We start from the raw sequence: 19,481 nt of genomic DNA on the forward strand, positions 1-19,481 counted from the left end.
AATCATTATCATTTAAAGTAGTCGTCAATATTGACTAATCAGTATCCTCAGGCAGTCAGGCCTCAAATCCCGATGGAAAATAAAGTAGATTGAAAATATTAAAATAGAGTTCCATTGATGTACTCCCAATGTTATAATGATAGAGTTCCATTGAGTGGAAATGTGAGTTGGATTCTACAATAATACTGATTGATTAAAGTGAAGGCGTAATATTCGTAACGATTTTAACCACGTAATTATGATATAATCTGTCAAAATTTGATATACTATAAATTTATAATTTACAATCATTCTGGATTATTCCCTCCGTTCCGCTTTAAGTAGTTCCATTGACTTTTCTATTCTTTTTTTTAAAAATGATAAAAAATAGTTAAAGAGGAGAAATGATAAATTAAGAAAAAAAATAATATAGAGAAGAATTTTATCTACACAATTGTCTCTCTTACTTTATCATTTTTCCGCTTTAACTATTTTTTATCATTTTTACAAAAAGAAGGCAGAAAAGTCAATGAGACTGCTAAAGCGGGACGGAGGGAGTACTATATTTATGAAAGAATAGAAATACTCATTTTATGCATATTTAATTGATAAAATTTCATATATTTTCAAAATTCACACTTGTTCCAAGACGAATATGTTTCAAACAGATGCGACGCTGAGTATATGCATACACATAAAGTTTTAGTGACGTGCATTAACGGTGCTACGAATGTGTTTTCATAACTGTGTAGCTTTTAAAAAGAAAAAAGAAAAAACAAATTTAGTCAGGTAAGCAATTGAGAATTTTTTAAACATCAGGATTTATCATTCAAATTCGGAAAGGGGCAAAACATAACTATTCTTTATGATTTTATAAGCAATCAACTCATAATAATAATAATAATAATAATTTAAAAGACACTAAAAGATCAAGCTGAGTAAGTCATTTCATTTAGCACAATGGCAGAATAAGATTTTCATCACATTACAAAAAACCAGAAACTGCTCCGCGCTTAGGAAATTCACAAATTTTTCTCTGGAGGAATAAAGCTGTCGAATAGAAGTCAGATGCGAAATAGTGCATTTTGGTGCAAGGAAAAATGTCAAAAGAGAATTCTTGACAACTTAAAATAGGTGGGCAGTAGATCAAAGAACCCCGAAGAAAGGATTGTTTATGGCGCTGTTCAACTCACTCCCCGCAGAGTGGAGCACCGGCATGTCGACTTTCTCTCTTGGTAGATACAAAAATTCACCCCCTTCGATTTTCTCAAATCCACAAAGCTCAAGAAACTCAATGCCTCCTTTCAGTTTTCCAACTCGTTCCTGCCACGTTGAATTAAGGTTAATCAGTTAATCGTCACCAATAAACTCAAACATGTATAGATGTATAAGAGCGACCAGTGCAATGAAATTCAGTTAAAGGAGATATAACCCATATTATAAGAATCGATAGATATGTTCGGCAAAGTGCACCTGAAAATTAGCATTGGTGAGTCTAATTTTGCGGAATTTCTCCTCATTTGGATTTGTTGCAACATTCTTTGCAAAAGTCAAGAGTGTGTTGAAAGCTGTCTTCACTTTGGCTTCATCTTCCTGGTTAATCAGGAGTAATAATAGCTCAGACGAAATAGGAACATATAATGTCAGAATGTCACAATAATTAGGAGGAACCATCAATAAAGAATTAAAATGTAGCCCAGTTGTTTGAATTGCAAAGATATTGCACCATACCCAACATTTCCGTTTGAAAGAAACATGCTCTGTCAGATACATATATGACACATCAGGCTCATTCGCTTCACAACATAAATTGACAGAGAAATAATCTTGGAGAGAAACTTCTCCTCTTCAGAAATTTGAAGAATATTGTTCATCAGAATATAAAACTCATCAATCCAAAAATGCAAAACTAACATTTTTCTGTTCTGACTCGCAAATCATAACAGAATTTGAATGATACCTTGTTATTCTGTTTAAGTGTTCTTAAGCACTCTCTCATTTGCTCTGCCTTTGTAGCTGGTCGAATGGGCAGGGAGCTCTGTATTTTAATTTTGAGAAGAATAGCTCAGTTGGGCACAGAACAAGGCCAAACAAACTCATAACCAGACCATTTCAGTGAAGAAACAGATAGGGAAATACCTTCTTTTCCTCAACAGGTGGAGCGGAGGGTTTTGCAGCAGCTGGTTCCTCAGGGGGCAACCCAAGTTTCCTACGTCTTTCTGCCTGGAAATGTGAACAAGTTTGGACTCAGCTCGATCCAAAGGTTAGATTGAAAGAAGTGAAATAAGTAATAACAAAAGAAAATTAATGGAAAAACACGCCCCAGTCCTAGACACCTAAAGCAGACTACTCCAAAACAACATACCCAACCATCAACAGGTAAGTTTGTCCATATATTCAAAGGCCAAGTGCATGATATAGGATATCTTCAGCAAATATACATCAAAGAAAATAAGAAATCACAAAAGCACATAGCAAGGACCTTGTCTTCTTCCAATTTTTGACGAATTTTTTCCCTAGCTCTTTTTTCTTCCTCTTTCTCTGCTTTCCGCAAGGCCAAAATACTGTTTGCAAAGAACCCAACTCATTGAGAATATCTACCAAAAAAGCCAAAATCTAAATTGGAATACACAAGTGATAGCCAACCGTTTTCTTTCATTATCTTCTTCAATGCGTTTTGCTTCAAGCAGTTCCTTCCCAATTCGAATCCTTTCCTGCCATATCATGTGACGCCAATTACAGCAATTGTTAATGAAGTTGCACAATATAAATTGAAACTAATAAGATGACAGTAATATATATAATAAAAATGTGCACATCAACGCCAATTCTCTGGGTCAATACTGTAACATTGAAAATTTTCAATAAAAATCTGGATTAAAATTTTCATCAATCTATATAAAATCCCAATCCAGATAAGTACATAAAACTGGGAGGAAGAATCAAATGAAGAAATACCTTCTCTCTTTCTCTTTCACTCAGTTTTTCTGCCTCTTCTTTCTTCTTGCGAGCTCGCTCCCTGAAATTAACAAAGATCAAGCAAAACTAAGAAACAAATCTGAGTATGCAAGCTTGCAACATCATCAGTAGTATGGCGGGGTACAGGTAAACGAGGGTGATGAAATCCTCCATAATATATAATGCATGTAGACTAACATTCAAAAAAGAATGAGTCCTCACATTCATCAACATCTCTACAGTGTTATGTAAGGAGATGACACTTGCAAAATTAACCAAAAGCGTCATCAATTTCAAGTAGCAGCAAGCTAATATCATTGACATAGAATGCTTCTACTGAAACGAACACATTTATAGTAGTAGTACCAGAACAGAAAGAGATACGAGTTTCATCAGGATCCAAGTATACCTTAGTTCATGTTGTTTCTGCTTAATCTCTTCTGGTGTGAGAGCTTTTTTGGGAGCCTCGGGTTTCTTGGAATTGACAGGTACCTAAACAGAACAGATGGCAATCAGATATATGCTCTGATATGTCAGAAAAATAAACGATGATTTAGGTGATAATAACAGGCATATATCTGATAAAAGTGAGTGCTCAGATTAGGAATCACAGTATCCTTGCAGCAAGCATTGCTAATGATGGCAACAGCCAACAGGAGTCTAGAGGATTGAAGCAAAATAATTCCACTAATATACAAACAACTCCAAGTCTCCAACAAAGAAGACAAACTTCCAATAGGGCAAATTTTCTAGCCCATATCACGAGATTTGAGTTTACAATATTTGCGTGCTCGAATTTCAAGCTAAACAAATTGACTAAGGATGGCAGTTGCAATATGCATGCTTCCCTTTAACCAAACATTGATCCTTTCATTCGCAAGCTAGGGGAGGACCACGAATCTTACTTTTGCTTACATGTAAACTTCCAGATTCTATGTAGAGGTGTTGACATTTTAGTAGAAATACTTATTTTAATATTAAGTGATAGTATGACATATCAATAGTACTGTACACGAAACTCGTACCAGAGGCATTAGATCAATGTCAGGGTCATTATCATGCTCAACAATCCAACTTACAGCAGCCTCAAGATTTTCATTGCCTGTAAGAAGATCAAAACAATATGAATCCACCAATTTCATTGGCACAATTGTAAAGATCATCTAGTTAAAACTTCAGCAAAATAATCATTGTACTAAAGAAGCATGCTGTGTCTCAGAACCCCTGTGCATATCTACTAGGGCTAGAAGAGCAAAAAAAAACTAACAAAATGTGAAACAAAAATCAGGATTGTCTTTGTGTAATGCTCATTAGGTGATTAGGTCTATATCAAACAAGAGAATACTGCAAGCCATAAAATATATTACAATAAATATTCACTATTCAGAAAAAGCATACCTGAAAAATGAAGTGCCCGAGTTGACCTTTCTTTAGGAAACCCCATTTCCTCAAGCTCAAAAAGTAGCTCCGGGTTGACTTCAGGAACGACCATTTCTAAATAGAGGAAGAGTATTAGAAAGTTGCACTAAGCTGATTGAACAAAAGACTATTGATAATATTAATAAATAAAATATTTGATGAAATGAACATTAAAATCCAAAGGAAAAATAATGTTTGGTAATTTCAAGAGAAATTTCACTTATCAAGATATGAAGACAAATTCTGCATGCTATGAAATGTAAATACTCATTTTTCCACCAGGGATCCAACAGATCAAACCAGTTGTATTCTTAAAAGAGGAAAATGCTACAGAACGCTTGAAGTGGTGATAGTACATAGCATGCACATGAAAAACCGAACATGTTTACCACCTTCTTGTTGAGTGCTACTACCCTCGCCAGCCTCCTCCATCTCAACATCATCTTTAGGCTTTGGCGCCTCCAGACTTATAGGTTTTGCTGCCTCCGAAGTCTTGTCCACAAACTCAGTGTGTCCTGTCCGCTTAGTATGTAAATCGCTCTCCTGAGTTCAAATAACACACCGAAACCCACATTATTTAAGAAATATGCTAAATTCTAAACTACTTCTTGTGTAAATTTTATTATGTGAAAAAAAAAAACAATAAGTGCCTAAAACATGAGTAGCTCATTGAGTTAAAAAATCATCCAATGTACCAATTTCAGGAAGGAGTACCCTCCAAATGCATCAAAAAATATATTGATCAACTGTGCATCTATAGTGAAAGTTTGGTTCAAACTTCAAATGTGTGTTATATAGCAGAATAATTCACTTATTGGTAATCTTTTGCTCAAACTTTCCACAACAAACACATCTACTCCTCTTTTAACCTATAGATATAGTTGAGGTGAAACTTATTAATCTTTAATGGATTAATTAGATACCAGATTCCATATTACATACGCCTATAAAGTGTGTGATGCTAAATTTTTCATTTTAATTTTACCGATCTAGGGAACATGAACAACAGGACAAGAATATGATTGAATTGTCACAGACTCGCAGCAGATCATCATTTTCAATTTGAAAATAAAGAGATCGATCACCAGACTCACGCAAGAAATCGGCCACTACTTGATTTTCACCAGAATGCTTTACAATTAACGAATTCACCACTCGGAAAAGCACGCACACAACTACATATCAAAGCATATTTAAAGAATTATACGGTTTTGGAGCGGCACGGCTTTCCGCAATCGGAGCAGACCAAATTGAGCACGGCCTCCGTGGATTCGACGAAGTTGGCGTGTTTGGTTAGCTCCGCGTGCTCCTGCGCTTCCTCCACTGACTTCAGCAGCGTCCCGCAATCCCCGCATTTCAATGAGAACCCCGCCATGGTCCGTTTTCGCTCCGAGCAGAATCTATCAGTTATTATGTGATGGAATCGCCCGATTCATTGATCGCGCGCGCGGCTCCTGAGATATTTTTTCAAATTAGGTTCGAAATTTGGGGGAAAATGAGAGGAACTCTCGGAGTGAAATCCGATTGACTGAAGAAAATTTAGGTACGAAGGCGAAAAGAAGGATAAATAGGTACAGTAAGATTTAAGAATTTACGCTTTGGCCCTTCAATAATTTGGTTCTCCTACTTTAACCCCATAAAATATTATCGTTGAAAGAAAAAATTAATATTGCCAACTCATATCCACGACTTTAGAAAAACTTCATTAAATGCAGGTTATGTAGCTGTCACCGATTCCATAGTGTGGCAACTTCACCCCATCCCTCATCCATTATTAGCATTGGTCGTGGCACGGGTTCTGTTTCAGATATCAACAATGACATTTTTTTTATTATATTCGACTTCGCAAATTTTATTTTGAGATCTGTCACTAGTTTTATGATCAACTAAACGTTTGAAATTTTGCACAAAAGACACTAAATATAATATGTCAAATTCGTATTGCACCTAAACCTAAATCCAAGTTCCATCAAATTTTGTTAACCCAATTTGTTTGAGACATCTCAAGTCATCTTGACCATTATCTACGGGCATGCCGAACGGGAGTGTCAAACATGCCGAATGGGAATGCCAACCCAACTGGCTTCAATTGCAGGCATGGCCATATGGACCGAGCGGATATAGCGATCGACTATAACCGATGATACAATTTTTATTTTTTATTTTTTATGACTTATGTAATTTTGTAACTCCATTTCGATGCAATTTTTTATATTTTAATTATATATTTGTCAAAATGTAATTATTTTTAAAAAATAAAGTAAAATAAATATATAAAATAGTATCCCATATGTTTCACAATGTGCAACCATTTTATCAGTTTAGTACGTTCCATAATAGTAAAGTCATTTCCTTTAAGTAAAAATAACACATTTCTTCCCATTTACTATACTCTTTCTTACTTTATTCTTTCTTCGATCTCTATATTTTTTTTCTAGTATTCTATTATTCCTTTATTTAATTCACTTAACATTTTTTTTCAAATGGCGGACCGGAAATAAAGGCAACCACTATTGCTGAATGAAGCAAATGATAAAAATATCATGGTAACGTGTATGTTGTGGAAGTGTAAAGAGCGTTACTTTTAAGCATCACGCTTTTACGACCTCCCACTATCATGCAGCTGCGACACACTGCAGGAAATAAAAAACCAAATTTGAAGGGGGGAAAATTGAACGAAAATAATTGTTTCACTTTCCTCTATTCGATTGCATCAATTTGACGAAAATTCAAAGATTTATAGCTATGAGGGAACGGTTCTCGCCATCTAAACCCTAGATTTCCTCCTGAATTTTATATGTAGTACGATGGTGAAGAGGAGCTACGGCGATGGATATCGTATTTCGCCGTTGAAATCAAAGAGATTTTCTAGAAACAATTCGTCGATCGTGACTTGTGAATGGGGTCGTTTAAAAAGCCAATTGCGAAGGTACAAGAGGAAGAACGGGTAGCAGAGGAGGATCAGCCGGCGAAGGTTATACAATGGGAGGATTACGAGCAGGAGCTCGCTCGTTTGTGCAGTTTGACCTCCGCACTTGAGGAAGCCAAGAGTAAGAAATCGGTGCTTGAAGAGAAGCTTCACTCGTGGATACAAGTAATATATTGATCTTTGATTATTATCTTTATTTTTTTCATTGGTGCTAAAGGAGTTGCAATGGAAGATGAATTATGGATAAATTTGTTGGATATTAGTGATCCTCTAAATGTGTTATGAATATGAACCGATTAATTAACAATAAAACAGTAGAATGATGCAAACAAGATTTAGGTGATTTGGTTGGAAAACCTACTTCCTCGGGAAAAGAAGGATTCCACTATGATTGTATGATCACGATCACGCAAGAATCACACTGTACAACAACTCATCCAATCTAGTTCACTCTTAGAATTAATCGATTGAAGTGTAGTTGCTTCTTCCCCTCTCGATGAACAAAACGTGTATCTCTGAATTTTTTATTGTTATGTTCGGATCTTTTATATATATATGGAACCCGTAAATAATCTCCAGCTCGCATCAGCAACTCACACAGCTCGTGCTCCCAACTGGACTTCAACTCCATAACTGATTTAACTAACTCAATCAATCTCAGCCATTGAATTGATACATCATCCAATGGTTTAAGATGATTCATGGTTATATAACAAAATGTTATTGGCTTATTTATTCATAATAGTTGGAATGAGAATAGTGAAGGGAAATAAAAAGAGCAGTCAATATGGCCCCAACGTGCTATTTGATCAAGTAGCTGTTGATTGTGATAACTTCAATATGGATAGAGGGGGATCATTTTTGCATGAACTGACTTTAAGGGCTCTGCAATGTGCTTTGCTCAATTTTGTGAATCAGGTACTGCCAAAATTGAACATTAGAAAATATGTTTGATAGAAGAGCTATGCTGGATTGATATAAATACAAAGAATAAGAGAAAAAGGACTTATAGAGGGTGGTCGAGTTTTTTACCAGAAAATTGACTATTTGAAGTTTCTCATGTTAATAGATAAATGGATTCAACTGGGAATTGGGAGTTAGGATACAGAAATGGAAAGCCTATGAGTTCAGGCTCACGGTAAAGATATAATTATTGGTCATACCATCATGTGGTGGTTGTTTAAGAATTTGGTTCATGTTAAATTTGTCTTATTATCTAAATTGTTCATTTATTATTGACATTCCTTGTAATTTTACAAAGGATGTAACAATGATACATCAATAGCCAGATACCGCATTACCACCAAAAAAATGATAATGCATCATGTTATTTCTTCGCATATTTTGTGAAGATTCTTTAATGGCCTCTTATCAGTCCTCAACTGCTGTGTGCACTTCATACCGACTTTTAGTTTTTTTCACTGGCATGATTTGGTTCCCCCTCAACCAGGATCTTCAAGTGTCTGGTAATCATGACTAGGGGGTAGGTCATATTTGCAAAAGCACCGGATCTTGTTACACACTTTTTCATTGATTGATTGTTTTTTATAATTACCAAGTAAGCTATATCTGTAAGATAATAAACACCATGGAATATTTCCTAGATGACATTTCCATAGTCACGAGATGTTACTCTATCATATGTGGTTGCAAGAGTAGTTGTTATTTAGTTATTATTATTGTTTCTGCTTTCGTGTTGCTCCTGCAATTTACTCTATATCTTTGGTTGTGTGTTTGAAAGACATTAAATGAATGATACAGCTTTTTATGGCACTTTTCTATCTTTTTTTCTGTTTGACTTAATTGCATTTTGCTAAATGCATTAGTGACACTATGGCCAGATAGAATCTGAGTCATTAAGTCGGTCAAATGAGCTTGATCAGATGCGTGAGAAATTGGAACATCGCAAGCTGTTGATGGGGAAGATGTCTATGCGTTCCAAAGTTGTAAAGGAGAAGGTAAGAAAGCAAGAGGAAAAACTCAGTGGCGAAATTAGATCTCTTTTGGTTGGTGGAAGTTCTCTTTCTGTGGCCAACAAACACATGGAGGTAATGTTTGACTATGTAACTTGACTTTCTTCACCAGTTTTATTAACTCAAATGAATTTACATTGGTCCTTAAATTTTGACTATCTAAATCGCGACTGTATAAGTTTATTTGTACTTTTACTACTGCAAGTAGATGACTAAGCATGCGGTAAATTATGTCTGTAAAGTCCTCTATAAACCTGCAGCATATGTTGACCAATTAGATACCCAAGTGAAATGATAATAAATCATTCTAACAGGGGTTTAATATTTTATACAAGTATAGTTTTAGCCACCAGTTTTCATCCATCCCTAGATTCTTTCCTTATTTACCTTTCCAGAGATTTGATCTGACAGACATTGTTCAGCTTATTCAGTATAGTGACTAATATTTGAAGAGCACTTCCGTAGATGCCATCTTGAGTAGGCTGATGGATGTGTTCTATTTATTTGCTTGAAAACAATGAGTGACGTGTAAATTACAACTGGCGAAAAATCTAGATTCCCAATAGAAACAAGTTATGCTTTCTTATGTCAGTATCTACTAGAGTCTAAGAAGGCAAAAGATTTGTCAGATACATTCAATGCATAAAAAAAATAATGTGTTGAAGACTGGAAGCTCACTGTGATCACACAAATAGTTTTCTTGCTTTATGTTTAACAGTTGAGGACTTAGTTTCCCTATATGTAGTCATTATTTGAATTTATATGCGGCTAAGATCCTAAAATACTATTGTTCTTCGTTCTTCATTCTATATTTCCTACTCTGCTTTCACTTGTGGAATGAAATAAATATATGTTTAGCAAATATAATTACTTATCTGATCTGAAATGTAAATTTGTTCCACTGCAGGACTCAAGTAGGTCACTTGCTGGGGAAAAAGGTTATGGTTATTTGAAAAATTTGCAGAAATCATTGAGATTGAGGCAACAGTTTATGGTCTCCCAGGTCACTTTGTTATATCCAGTTAAGGTTGTGGTCAGAAAAGCTTCTGAGCAAGAGGTTGAATCATTTCGCAGTAGTATTAAGTCAGGTAATTGTTGATAAGAATTAAGATAGTTTATTTAACTGTAAAGTGAAGTGAATGTGCTTCAAGGTAATTGATCTCACATTTATTCAGGGAGAGGATATTATTCAGTAATATAAAACTGCAAATGAACAATAACTCTGGAGTAAAATCATGAATCGGTAACTTGGTTAGAGAGTTAAAATCAAGTCAAAATTTATTGTTTTTGGGGTCTGAGATATACAGAGTCTATAAGCCATAGGTCAATAAAACTTGTGAACTTGTTAGAAAAAAGTTATTGGCTCGTAATTTTGACTGCATATATGCATTAACACAATGAATTAGTCAAGTAAATTATAATAACCAATTTGGTATATAAAAATCCAAGGCAACAAAACTAAGCACACCCGTCAAGATAATAATTCAGAGCCAGACACCCAATATTTATCCCCCAAAGTATGTGTATTCCTTCTTTCTTTATCGTACGAAACAAGAAAGTATCATTACAAAATTGTAAAATCAACTGACTATCTGGTACCTTATACCTATACTCATACACGAACGCCTTCTTGACAGTTTTTTATCTTCCTATTAATATTTTCCAATCCAACAATTATGTGTTCTGGGTCATTTGAGCAAGTCAAAGCTGCACGGTTTCTCATTTTGGTAAACTAGTAAACGCTTCCCATTGTCTGGGTAGAATTGTTTTGCATTATCATTTGTTAGACGATAAACTTAAAGTTATAATGGCAGTTATGAAGCTATGTGCAATATGGTATGGCGCTATTGAAGAGGCTCTGTCACAGTTGCAAATGTTAATGATTGTTCTAATTTGCCAAGATGTATGAGCGTGGTTAGTGAAAGTTTGCTTCTGTGCCATTTTTCCCTCTTCAAAATACGTACAACAGAAAGACTGCAGTTTTTGTTCTAAAAGAGTTGATGGAGTGGAGGGCAAATCAGGGATGGAACAATTTGTATTTGAGTTTATTTTGTCTGTGCAACAGTATCAGTAGTTGAAGAAACATATAAAATATGTGACTAGGGGATGTCTTTTAGATCATCAGCCTGGGTTAGGTCGAGAAATCGGATTATGTATGCCATTAAATATAATAGCATATGTTGTCTTTTTTGGTTTTCAACCTTGTTTGAGGTCCAGGGACCAGGAGTGTGTATTTGCTGCCTTGTCATTTGTATATTTTGGTTTTCTTTTCTTACCTTTCTGCTAATTTTCACCCCATTAGTCTTTAAAATGATCCACCTAAAAGTCAAAACCAGTATTGGGTTTCATTATCTAACTGGTTAAAATATTTGAGCAATTTTGAGTATATCTAATTTTTGTGATGTAAATATTGACATATGCAACACCAGTTGTATGGACATATACGCAGAGACATAATAATCATATTGTTGCTTTGCATTGATGATTTACTTGGTTTTGTTTCATATAGACCTTTAATATCTATGTTCTAATATGATTGGTATTTGGTAATCATCACGATTTATGCACATAGTGTATTTTGTAGATGATGTACACTATTATAATGCACCTGATTCAAACTTGGAGTTAGTAGGTGTTACCTCTTGATCTGCTTCATATATACGAAGGATCTTAAGTTTTGTAATCATAATATTTTTGTGCTGTTTTATTCGTCTTCTGACAGGTGTTCCGGATGGATCAAAACCCCTCGATCAGGGCACATTGACTATCTCAGGGTTACACCTCACTGTGGTCTCTTTTACGAAGATGAGTTTTTTTACTGACAAGAAGGAGGTTCAGCGTTCGTCAACTGCCCTTGGATATGTAGCTCACGTATGTACTTTCCATATTTGAAAGCTTTATGTACTTTATGCATACGCTGTCAATCTGCGAGTGCACTTATTTCTAAGTTAATACGTCTTGATCAAAATGGGCTATTTTATGCAGGCTGTGTCTCTTATTGCTTCGTATTTGCAAGTCCCTCTGCGATATCCATTACGCTTAGGAGGTTCTCGATCATATATTCGTGACCATTCTCCATCAGTTGAACATTCAGCATCTAGTACATCCTTAGATACAGTAATTTCCACGAGCTCAAAGCCTGTAGAATTTCCTTTATTCATCGAAGGTCAAGACTCAACAAGAGCAGCTTACGCTGTGTTCCTGCTAAACAAGGTATGTTCATTACTAGATTCTTGCATTAGTAACACATCACTTCAATAAATTGTAGATATTTGGAGCATTACGTATATACCTTTTCAATAAACAAACAATTTTCATTGAATATTTAAAGTAACCTTGAATTTAGGTCACTATAATGACCTTAATTGAGGATCTTTTAAATTTAATATTGACATGACTTAATTCGTTCACTAATGTTGTTGATATTACTGTTCGAGACACATCTGGAATCAACTTTCTACTAAGATATGCAAGAACAACTCTTACTATCGACCAAAGTATGATACTATTGAATAATTGTTCGAGGACATGCCAACGATCCCTTTTTTTTATGCAGTGCAAATTTCTGTTGTCTAATTTGTTATCATAGGGCGTGTTATTACTCATTTGTAAATTTGATTGCAGGATTTAGAGCAGCTCTTGAATTTTATCGGTGTTAAGAGCTTAGGACCTCGCCATATATTAGCAAATCTAAAGGAGCTTACACGAACAATTCTTTCCAGGAAGTACATAGATATGTGAAGTGAACTGTAAGTTTCTGTAAATGGATTACTTGTATTCTGCAAGGGTGTTGTTTTTTGGCCGAGCACCCCAAAATCTTGGTCTATTTTCCAAATCAGTGCCAATTATATTTCATGTGATTCATGGCTTGGATGGAACCTTTTTTATCCGATTTTTTTCATTGATTTTCGAAAATAGACTATATAGTTTTTAACAGACATTTTTATGAATCAATTTTCACTGAATACTTCTCTCTTTCCCTGACTACATTACTGTTTATTATGGATATGCAGATGAGAAGATCACTCTGTATCTTTTGTATAATGACATGTGTGTGTGTGAGAGAGAGAGAAAGAGGGTCGATAGTAGTAGTAGTATAATGATTCAACAACTTTGTTAAATGATTAAAGATTTGTGATAATATTTTAGGAAAGGACATAGCTTAGGTATCCTCCACAATCACATGATATGTGATGGACCAGTGCTTGTACTCTCAACATCATGTGCCCCAACACAATCTTATGGTTTTTAGTTGTTAAACTTGCACCATTGTCATTTCTTGCAAGTAAAAGCATTCAATAATTGCTTGATAAGTCATCACGTATACAGTATATGTCTTCACAATAAATCAATGAATCACAAAAGCAATTTAGTTTTAGTGATTGCTGCGTTATCAGGAGGAATGATAATAGTATCTCTGAAAGTACATTTGATGTCACGCACTCCCTTCGTCGAATTATAACTGAATCATTTGATCTTTATAAAAATTAACAAATTTATCATTTTCTTAATTTATTCTATCTCCAAAAAAAAAACTACCTCACTTGTAGTGGGATAGAAAAAGCACTCCGGTGAATATCAAATTCGGGCATATTTAAGTTTATTTAAACATTATAAAAAAGCTGTGTTTTTATGTTATTCTATGACATTAGCTGCGATCTCAATACTAATTTGGGTGCAAAATTAATTTTGTTATTTTGACCAAAATTCAGACTATTATTTCATATATTTATATATTTTCTTTGTCTCGATGTATTTTTTATACAAAAATTAAGAAAATTGTGTTTAATGAAAAAGATAATAAAATATAAAGAAATAAAATATAGAAATGAGAATAAAGTTATAATGAAGTATTTTAAAAATATAAGTATTTGAGTATATCATTAATAAAAAAGAGATAGAAAGAAATAGATGGTAGTAAAAAATGAGTCCTATAAAGAGAAAGAGCTTATTCAAAATAAAATGTCTATATTTTTTAAAAAATAATTAATTTTTTTTTTTTAATTTTTAGGAAACAGGAAAGTGTATCATTTTTTGTACGCTTAATTTTCAACGTCTAGCGCATGCCAAAGCCACGTGACCACAACAAATCCACCTGGCAACAAAACTTCGTTCGTCCCAACTCTCTCTCTCTCTAAACACAAACACACACAGTCACACACACAAACACAGAGAGGGGAACACGCCGAACTAAATGAGTGCGACGCATTCACGAAGAACGTCCCGTCCGCAGTGATCAGAGGAAACCTTTTTCTCCAATCTTAAAAAACTAATCCGACGCAATTCAATCCATTTCTCACCAAATCATCACTGGATCGCGAATCGCTGACGAATTCGGTTTCATTATGGTGAAGAAAGGGGTGCCTGACTGGCTCAACAGCTCCCTCTGGTCGACACCCAATCCACCGCCGTCGCCGCCCCCCAACGACGCCGTGAAGCCCTCACCTGCCCCAGTGGTCCAGCCACCGCCTCCAGTGCCCCCACCGGAGCCTCCGGCTGCTTCTTCTGTTGCCAGTGCTGCGAAGACGGAAATCAGGGATCCGCTGAGTAGCACTTACTGTAGTAATAGTAGTGTTTCTCACAGCGACGAAGAAAATGGAAGCTCCTCGGCCAATTCTACAGTGTCAGGTGGCGGAGCGGCTGTGGCACCTGCCCCGGCGCTTCCTGCTGCGGAAGTTATCTCTAGGCAGACTCAGCTTCTACAAGAGGTTTTTATTCTTTCTCCTCTCTATCGAATACTGCTTAAATGATACTACTTACTGCATATTTTACAAACCTAAAACTTACGTGTTAATGCGGATATCATGTGGATTTCAACCAGTTGAAGGAGAATTACTGGCCGATGTTCATCTAAGAGTATTAAGTTAAACCTAACCATAATTCATCTACTCCTAAAAATATGAAATTGTTTATAGGATTTCCTTAATCTATATAACCAAATTGTTACGGTTGTATTCATAAATTCTAAGAGTCATAGCTCGGAATATTTCAGAATCCAAAAGAATTATCAATTCAACTACTTAGTTATGTATAAGGCACATAGCCTTTGTTAGCACAATGTCGAGATGCCTGGCTTAGGTCCTTGTTCCCTTTGTCTGCACCCATAGAAAACCTTGTAGTATGATTCATGACCTTGATATGAAGATCAACTGACTTCTACTCAATAAAAGATGGAGAGGGTGTTTTCCTCTGTGCGAAGATAGTGACCCTAGGGCTAGGGTATCGTGGGTAATGTCTATGGTTCTTCTATTTGCAAACAAATATATACTTTAATTTGGCATCTGGCAGCCTACTTATTTTGAGTATATTAGGCATGTTTTGTTATTTGGACTCCGTGTCTCTTTATCTATCTGCAGTACATACATTCACATAAAAAGTGGAGAATTGTATTCAAGAATGATATGACTCGGTTGACAATGTGAAATATTTGTCCTTCTTAGTCAAGTTGCAGAATATAATGAACATCATTTAGTACTTAGCAGTACTATATTGGAGACCCATCTCTCTGGCACTATGACTTTGTTGTTTGTTGTCCTGATTATTTTTTCTCCAGTCTTTATGAACTCCATTGTTATTTTGTATTTTTGTGTGATACTTTGCGTCTTTCTTAACCTCAGCTGTCAAGGAAGGTTATAATTATGGGAGAACTGAGGAGGTTAGCATCAGAAGGCATACCTGATGGAGCTGGAATTCGCTCAATCGTGTGGAAGGTATGAGGTGTAAGTTAGAATGATATTGATATCTGTGCCTGTTCTACACTTGGTGCCTACTTTCCTAACTTATGAGTTACCTATTGTATATCAGTATTCCCATTTCTATTACTTTTTGACTTGCATTGTTTATTTTGTAATATCAATTCAAGGAGGAGTTTCTTTAGTTCGAATATGTTTTGGCATTGTTGTAGTGACCTCTTGCCGTGTTTGATAAATGTGGCACTTAGTCCTTCGCCTACTTTGTAATATTATTTGTGATTGCAAGCTCGTATCACTGAACAAGGAGGGTCTTTATTTCTTGTGATTACTGGAGACTTATCCGAGCATTGATTTTTTGTTCTTAAGGATGTGTAGCTGTTTTTTGTTTTAATTCTTTAGCCAGATTTAGAACTTTTGATATAGCTAACTTATGAATTTTCCTTTTATTTTTTCAGCTATTGTTGGGGTATCTACCTCCCGATCGCTCTCTTTGGCCTTCAGAGTTGGCCAAGAAACGTTCTCAATATAAACATTTCAAAGAGGAGTTATTAATCAGTCCTGTAAGTTCATGAATATTTGGATAATATGTAAACACGACGGTGCCAATTTCACTAGTGCAGTGTCTGTGAAATTGGAAAAAGGACCAATAATGTTCTTATTTCATCTGCTGTTTTAGACTTTTAGTCGTGCTTTGTGTATTAAGTTTTGTATGTCTTATTTGTTTTTAGTCCCATAGCCCATAGTAAGTTATTGCAAAGAAACAATACCATGTGGCCGATTTTATAATCTGATATCTTAAAAACAATGTTTTTGTTTTTTCTAATTTTCCTTACTTAAGTTGGATAATGTTTTTTAAATTCCTTGACAGGTGAAATGAACTAGCCATATATGACATGTTCATATCGACCTTTGAATTGTAGCTAGTTTTCTTTATCTGGTTGGGCTAATGTATTTGAAATCCCTTGACAGTTGAAATAAACTAGTCATCTATGACATGGCATTTTGTGCTTGTGAATCACTCTTATTGTTTTAATGACAAACAAGAAATTTTAATTTTATATGAAAAACTATGAAGTACAAGTAAATCGGTGACTACATATCTACACCACCTAAGCGTTAATATAGATAATTGTTTTCAACTTCTGATAATATTGTTGACAGAAAAATCCTGGAACTCTTTATTTTTGCTAATGCACTTTGCTAAATCAATCTTTGTCAAACTTCAAAGACTTGTATTGCTTTATGTTTTCCACCCATGTTTCAATTATTGGAATTTTCTGAATGTTTTTGTGGCTAGTCAGTCAGATATTACGAGGAGGCTGGAAAAATCAAGTCATGAGAAAAATGAACCTGATGGCAGCCCAGGTTTCCTCTCAAGATCGGAAATAACTCATGGAGAGCATCCCTTGAGTCTTGGACAAAGCAGCATATGGAATCAATTCTTTCAGGTACCTTTAATTCTTTCCAAAGAGTCATGTATCACTGATAGTGATATTATATTTTATGTAAGCCATTCCTACTTGCTTGAAATTAAGTTAAATTTGCCCCACTTTTATAACATTAATGGAATGCTGCCATCAATCTTAACACCAATATTTGACCATTTGGCTGGAATACATATGCTTTGTAGGATGCTGAAATCTTGGAACAAATTGACAGAGATGTCAACCGTACTCATCCGGGCATAAACTTTTTCTCCGGGGACTCAGCTTTTGCTAAATCCAACCAAGTAAGCTCAAGTTATACTCTGTATTTTGTTCTTCTTGTTGACATCTTGCTGAACTTATTTCACTTGCTTATGTGATCTTTCTTTCAGGAGGCTTTAAGGAATATTTTAATTGTATTCGCAAAACTCAACCCTGGAATAAGATATGTACAGGGGATGAATGAACTCTTAGCTCCTTTATACTATGTATTCAAAAATGATCCCAATGAGGAATATGCGGTATGTTACTTTCTTGGATAGCTCTTGCTTGTTATGACTTATGATGATGAAGTGCTACTTTAACCTATTAGTTTAGAATGAGATGCAATCTTTTTGTCTTTAAGTAAATTAATCTACCAACTAGAAAACTAATTATTCCATTTCATATAATTGAGATTTTTTAGCTGTTTGAAGCCCCTATAAGCTCTCCTTTCATCTATGCTAATTGGATATCGATGAAAATTTTATGCTACTTGGATACTGGCATAAATCTTGCCCTTTTTTCATCAAATTAAGCTTGTGCTTACCTATCAATATTGGCTCATGCAATGACTAACCTATCTACACTGTTGCTCCATCCTCTCAAAAGAATAAGTACAATGAGATTATCATGTAACCAAGATCTCAAATCTCAATATGTGAGATGAGTTTCTTTGTTTGTAACATTGTGCATGCTTTTAATGATGGAGTTTTGTATTGTTATTTTGTTTTCTTTTACAATTAATACTTCCTTTTGCCAAGTTCTGCAGGCTTCTGCTGAAGCAGATACTTTCTTCTGTTTCGTGGAGTTGATAGGCGGATTCCGGGACAATTTTGTTCAGAAGCTTGATAATAGTGTTGTGGGGATTCGTTCCACCATTACAAGATTATCACAGCTTTTGAAGGAGCATGATGAAGAACTATGGCGGCATCTTGAGATGACAACAAAAGTGAGAAATTATATCTCTACTTTGTTATTACATGGAAAAACTATTAGGTTTCCTTTTTTAAATTCATTTGTATGTATTTGCAGGTCAATCCCCAATTTTATGCCTTTCGGTGGATAACCCTCCTTTTGACCCAAGAGTTCAATTTTCCTGACATTCTCTTAATCTGGGACACGCTTCTGAGTGACCCTGAAGGTCCTCAGGTAGGTCACTTTCTTAGAGTATTTCATATACGAATATTACATTTGCAGATGTCCGGTAATGTTAGCTAGGTCTTCTGATTATTGTGTGCAAGCGATTGCTTATGTAGAGCCACAGATGGTATGGCAGTTGGCTGACCTTTCATGATACTACATGTTTGAAGCTGATACATATAGCTGATGTCTTGTTTGACTAATGATTTTCTTGGGATTGATATAGAGGTGATGCTAAGCAATTTCCAAATTGCAGGAAACACTACTCCGAGTTTGTTGTGCAATGCTGATTATTGTGCGTAAGCGCCTGCTTGCTGGTGACTTTACATCTAATCTAAAGTTGCTCCAAAACTACCCATCAACAAACATCAGCCATCTCCTCTACGTTGCCAGCAAGCTTCGAGCTTGCCCGGCAGGCTGAAATAGTTACCCTTTACATTACTTGGCATACTGATCTGTGTGTCGTCATGTTTCAGTTATAGTACTCCAATTGTTGTTATTTTGTCTGATATTTATTGTAAGAAAGTTTAGGTGTAAATGTCATTTGATTTGACCGCATGAAGATTCTTTGTTTCTTTGTATTATCTTATATTTTGTAGCGCTACAGCAAGAAAGGAAATGTTTGTGCAAGTTCTGGATTTTGATAGATTTAAAAAGAAAGATTTTGTTAGTATCATTCAACTCAAATAGGTGTTGCACTTATAAT

General features: G+C 35.3%; 3 protein-coding genes across 5 annotated transcripts; 2 read left to right on the plus strand and 1 right to left on the minus strand.

Moving 5' to 3' along the window:
• Nucleotides 1-908: 908 nt before the first annotated feature.
• Nucleotides 909-5,891, minus strand: LOC125196909 (ubiquitin-associated (UBA)/TS-N domain-containing protein). Its single transcript, XM_048095574.1, has 12 exons — nucleotides 5,564-5,891; nucleotides 4,749-4,899; nucleotides 4,336-4,431; nucleotides 3,963-4,039; nucleotides 3,347-3,429; nucleotides 2,938-2,998; nucleotides 2,626-2,693; nucleotides 2,462-2,543; nucleotides 2,119-2,202; nucleotides 1,940-2,017; nucleotides 1,453-1,572; nucleotides 909-1,302 (listed from the first exon to the last, which is right to left on the minus strand). Exons 1-12 carry the CDS (start codon nucleotides 5,729-5,731, stop codon nucleotides 1,126-1,128), a joined length of 1,245 nt encoding a protein of 414 aa, XP_047951531.1. The 5' UTR covers nucleotides 5,732-5,891; the 3' UTR covers nucleotides 909-1,125.
• Nucleotides 5,892-6,997: 1,106 nt separating this feature from the next.
• LOC125191921 (vacuolar protein sorting 38) lies at nucleotides 6,998-13,118 on the plus strand. 3 transcript variants are annotated; one of them, XM_048089355.2, is made up of 6 exons: nucleotides 6,998-7,450; nucleotides 9,127-9,333; nucleotides 10,166-10,346; nucleotides 11,981-12,129; nucleotides 12,244-12,471; nucleotides 12,883-13,118. In XM_048089355.2, the coding sequence occupies exons 1-6, from the start codon at nucleotides 7,256-7,258 to the stop codon at nucleotides 12,997-12,999; spliced, it is 1,077 nt and encodes a 358-aa protein (XP_047945312.2). In that variant the 5' UTR covers nucleotides 6,998-7,255; the 3' UTR covers nucleotides 13,000-13,118. The 3 variants fall into 3 exon arrangements, with proteins under 3 accessions (XP_047945312.2, XP_047945314.2, XP_047945315.2); XM_048089357.2 differs by having other exon boundaries at nucleotides 7,310-7,450; nucleotides 9,112-9,333; XM_048089358.2 differs by having other exon boundaries at nucleotides 7,322-7,450; nucleotides 9,131-9,333.
• Nucleotides 13,119-14,366: 1,248 nt separating this feature from the next.
• On the plus strand, nucleotides 14,367-19,462 carry LOC125196268 (uncharacterized). Its single transcript, XM_048094716.2, has 9 exons — nucleotides 14,367-14,966; nucleotides 15,876-15,968; nucleotides 16,406-16,510; nucleotides 17,252-17,398; nucleotides 17,581-17,679; nucleotides 17,767-17,895; nucleotides 18,405-18,584; nucleotides 18,668-18,784; nucleotides 19,032-19,462. Exons 1-9 carry the CDS (start codon nucleotides 14,604-14,606, stop codon nucleotides 19,194-19,196), a joined length of 1,398 nt encoding a protein of 465 aa, XP_047950673.1. The 5' UTR covers nucleotides 14,367-14,603; the 3' UTR covers nucleotides 19,197-19,462.
• Nucleotides 19,463-19,481: the final 19 nt, after the last annotated feature.

Source organism: Salvia hispanica, chromosome 4 (assembly GCF_029641045.1).
Source record: "Salvia hispanica isolate PSC_SH4W2 chromosome 4, Shi_PSC_v1, whole genome shotgun sequence".
Lineage (NCBI taxonomy): Eukaryota > Viridiplantae > Streptophyta > Magnoliopsida > Lamiales > Lamiaceae > Salvia > Salvia hispanica.

Coding starts and splice junctions, on each gene's coding strand:
- LOC125196909 (XM_048095574.1), bottom strand. CDS start 5,731: ATGGCGGGGTTCTCATTGAAATGCGGGGATTGCGGGACGCTGCTGAAG. Junction 3,430..3,962: donor ACATTGATCTAATGCCTCTG/GTACGAGTTTCG, acceptor TGTTCTGTTTAG/GTACCTGTCAATTCCAAGAA. Junction 1,303..1,452: donor TCACCAATGCTAATTTTCAG/GTGCACTTTGCC, acceptor TCAACGTGGCAG/GAACGAGTTGGAAAACTGAA.
- LOC125191921 (XM_048089355.2), top strand. CDS start 7,256: ATGGGGTCGTTTAAAAAGCCAATTGCGAAGGTACAAGAGGAAGAACGG. Junction 9,334..10,165: donor TGGCCAACAAACACATGGAG/GTAATGTTTGAC, acceptor GTTCCACTGCAG/GACTCAAGTAGGTCACTTGC. Junction 12,130..12,243: donor CCCTTGGATATGTAGCTCAC/GTATGTACTTTC, acceptor TATTTTATGCAG/GCTGTGTCTCTTATTGCTTC.
- LOC125196268 (XM_048094716.2), top strand. CDS start 14,604: ATGGTGAAGAAAGGGGTGCCTGACTGGCTCAACAGCTCCCTCTGGTCG. Junction 15,969..16,405: donor TTCGCTCAATCGTGTGGAAG/GTATGAGGTGTA, acceptor TTATTTTTTCAG/CTATTGTTGGGGTATCTACC. Junction 16,511..17,251: donor AGGAGTTATTAATCAGTCCT/GTAAGTTCATGA, acceptor GTGGCTAGTCAG/TCAGATATTACGAGGAGGCT.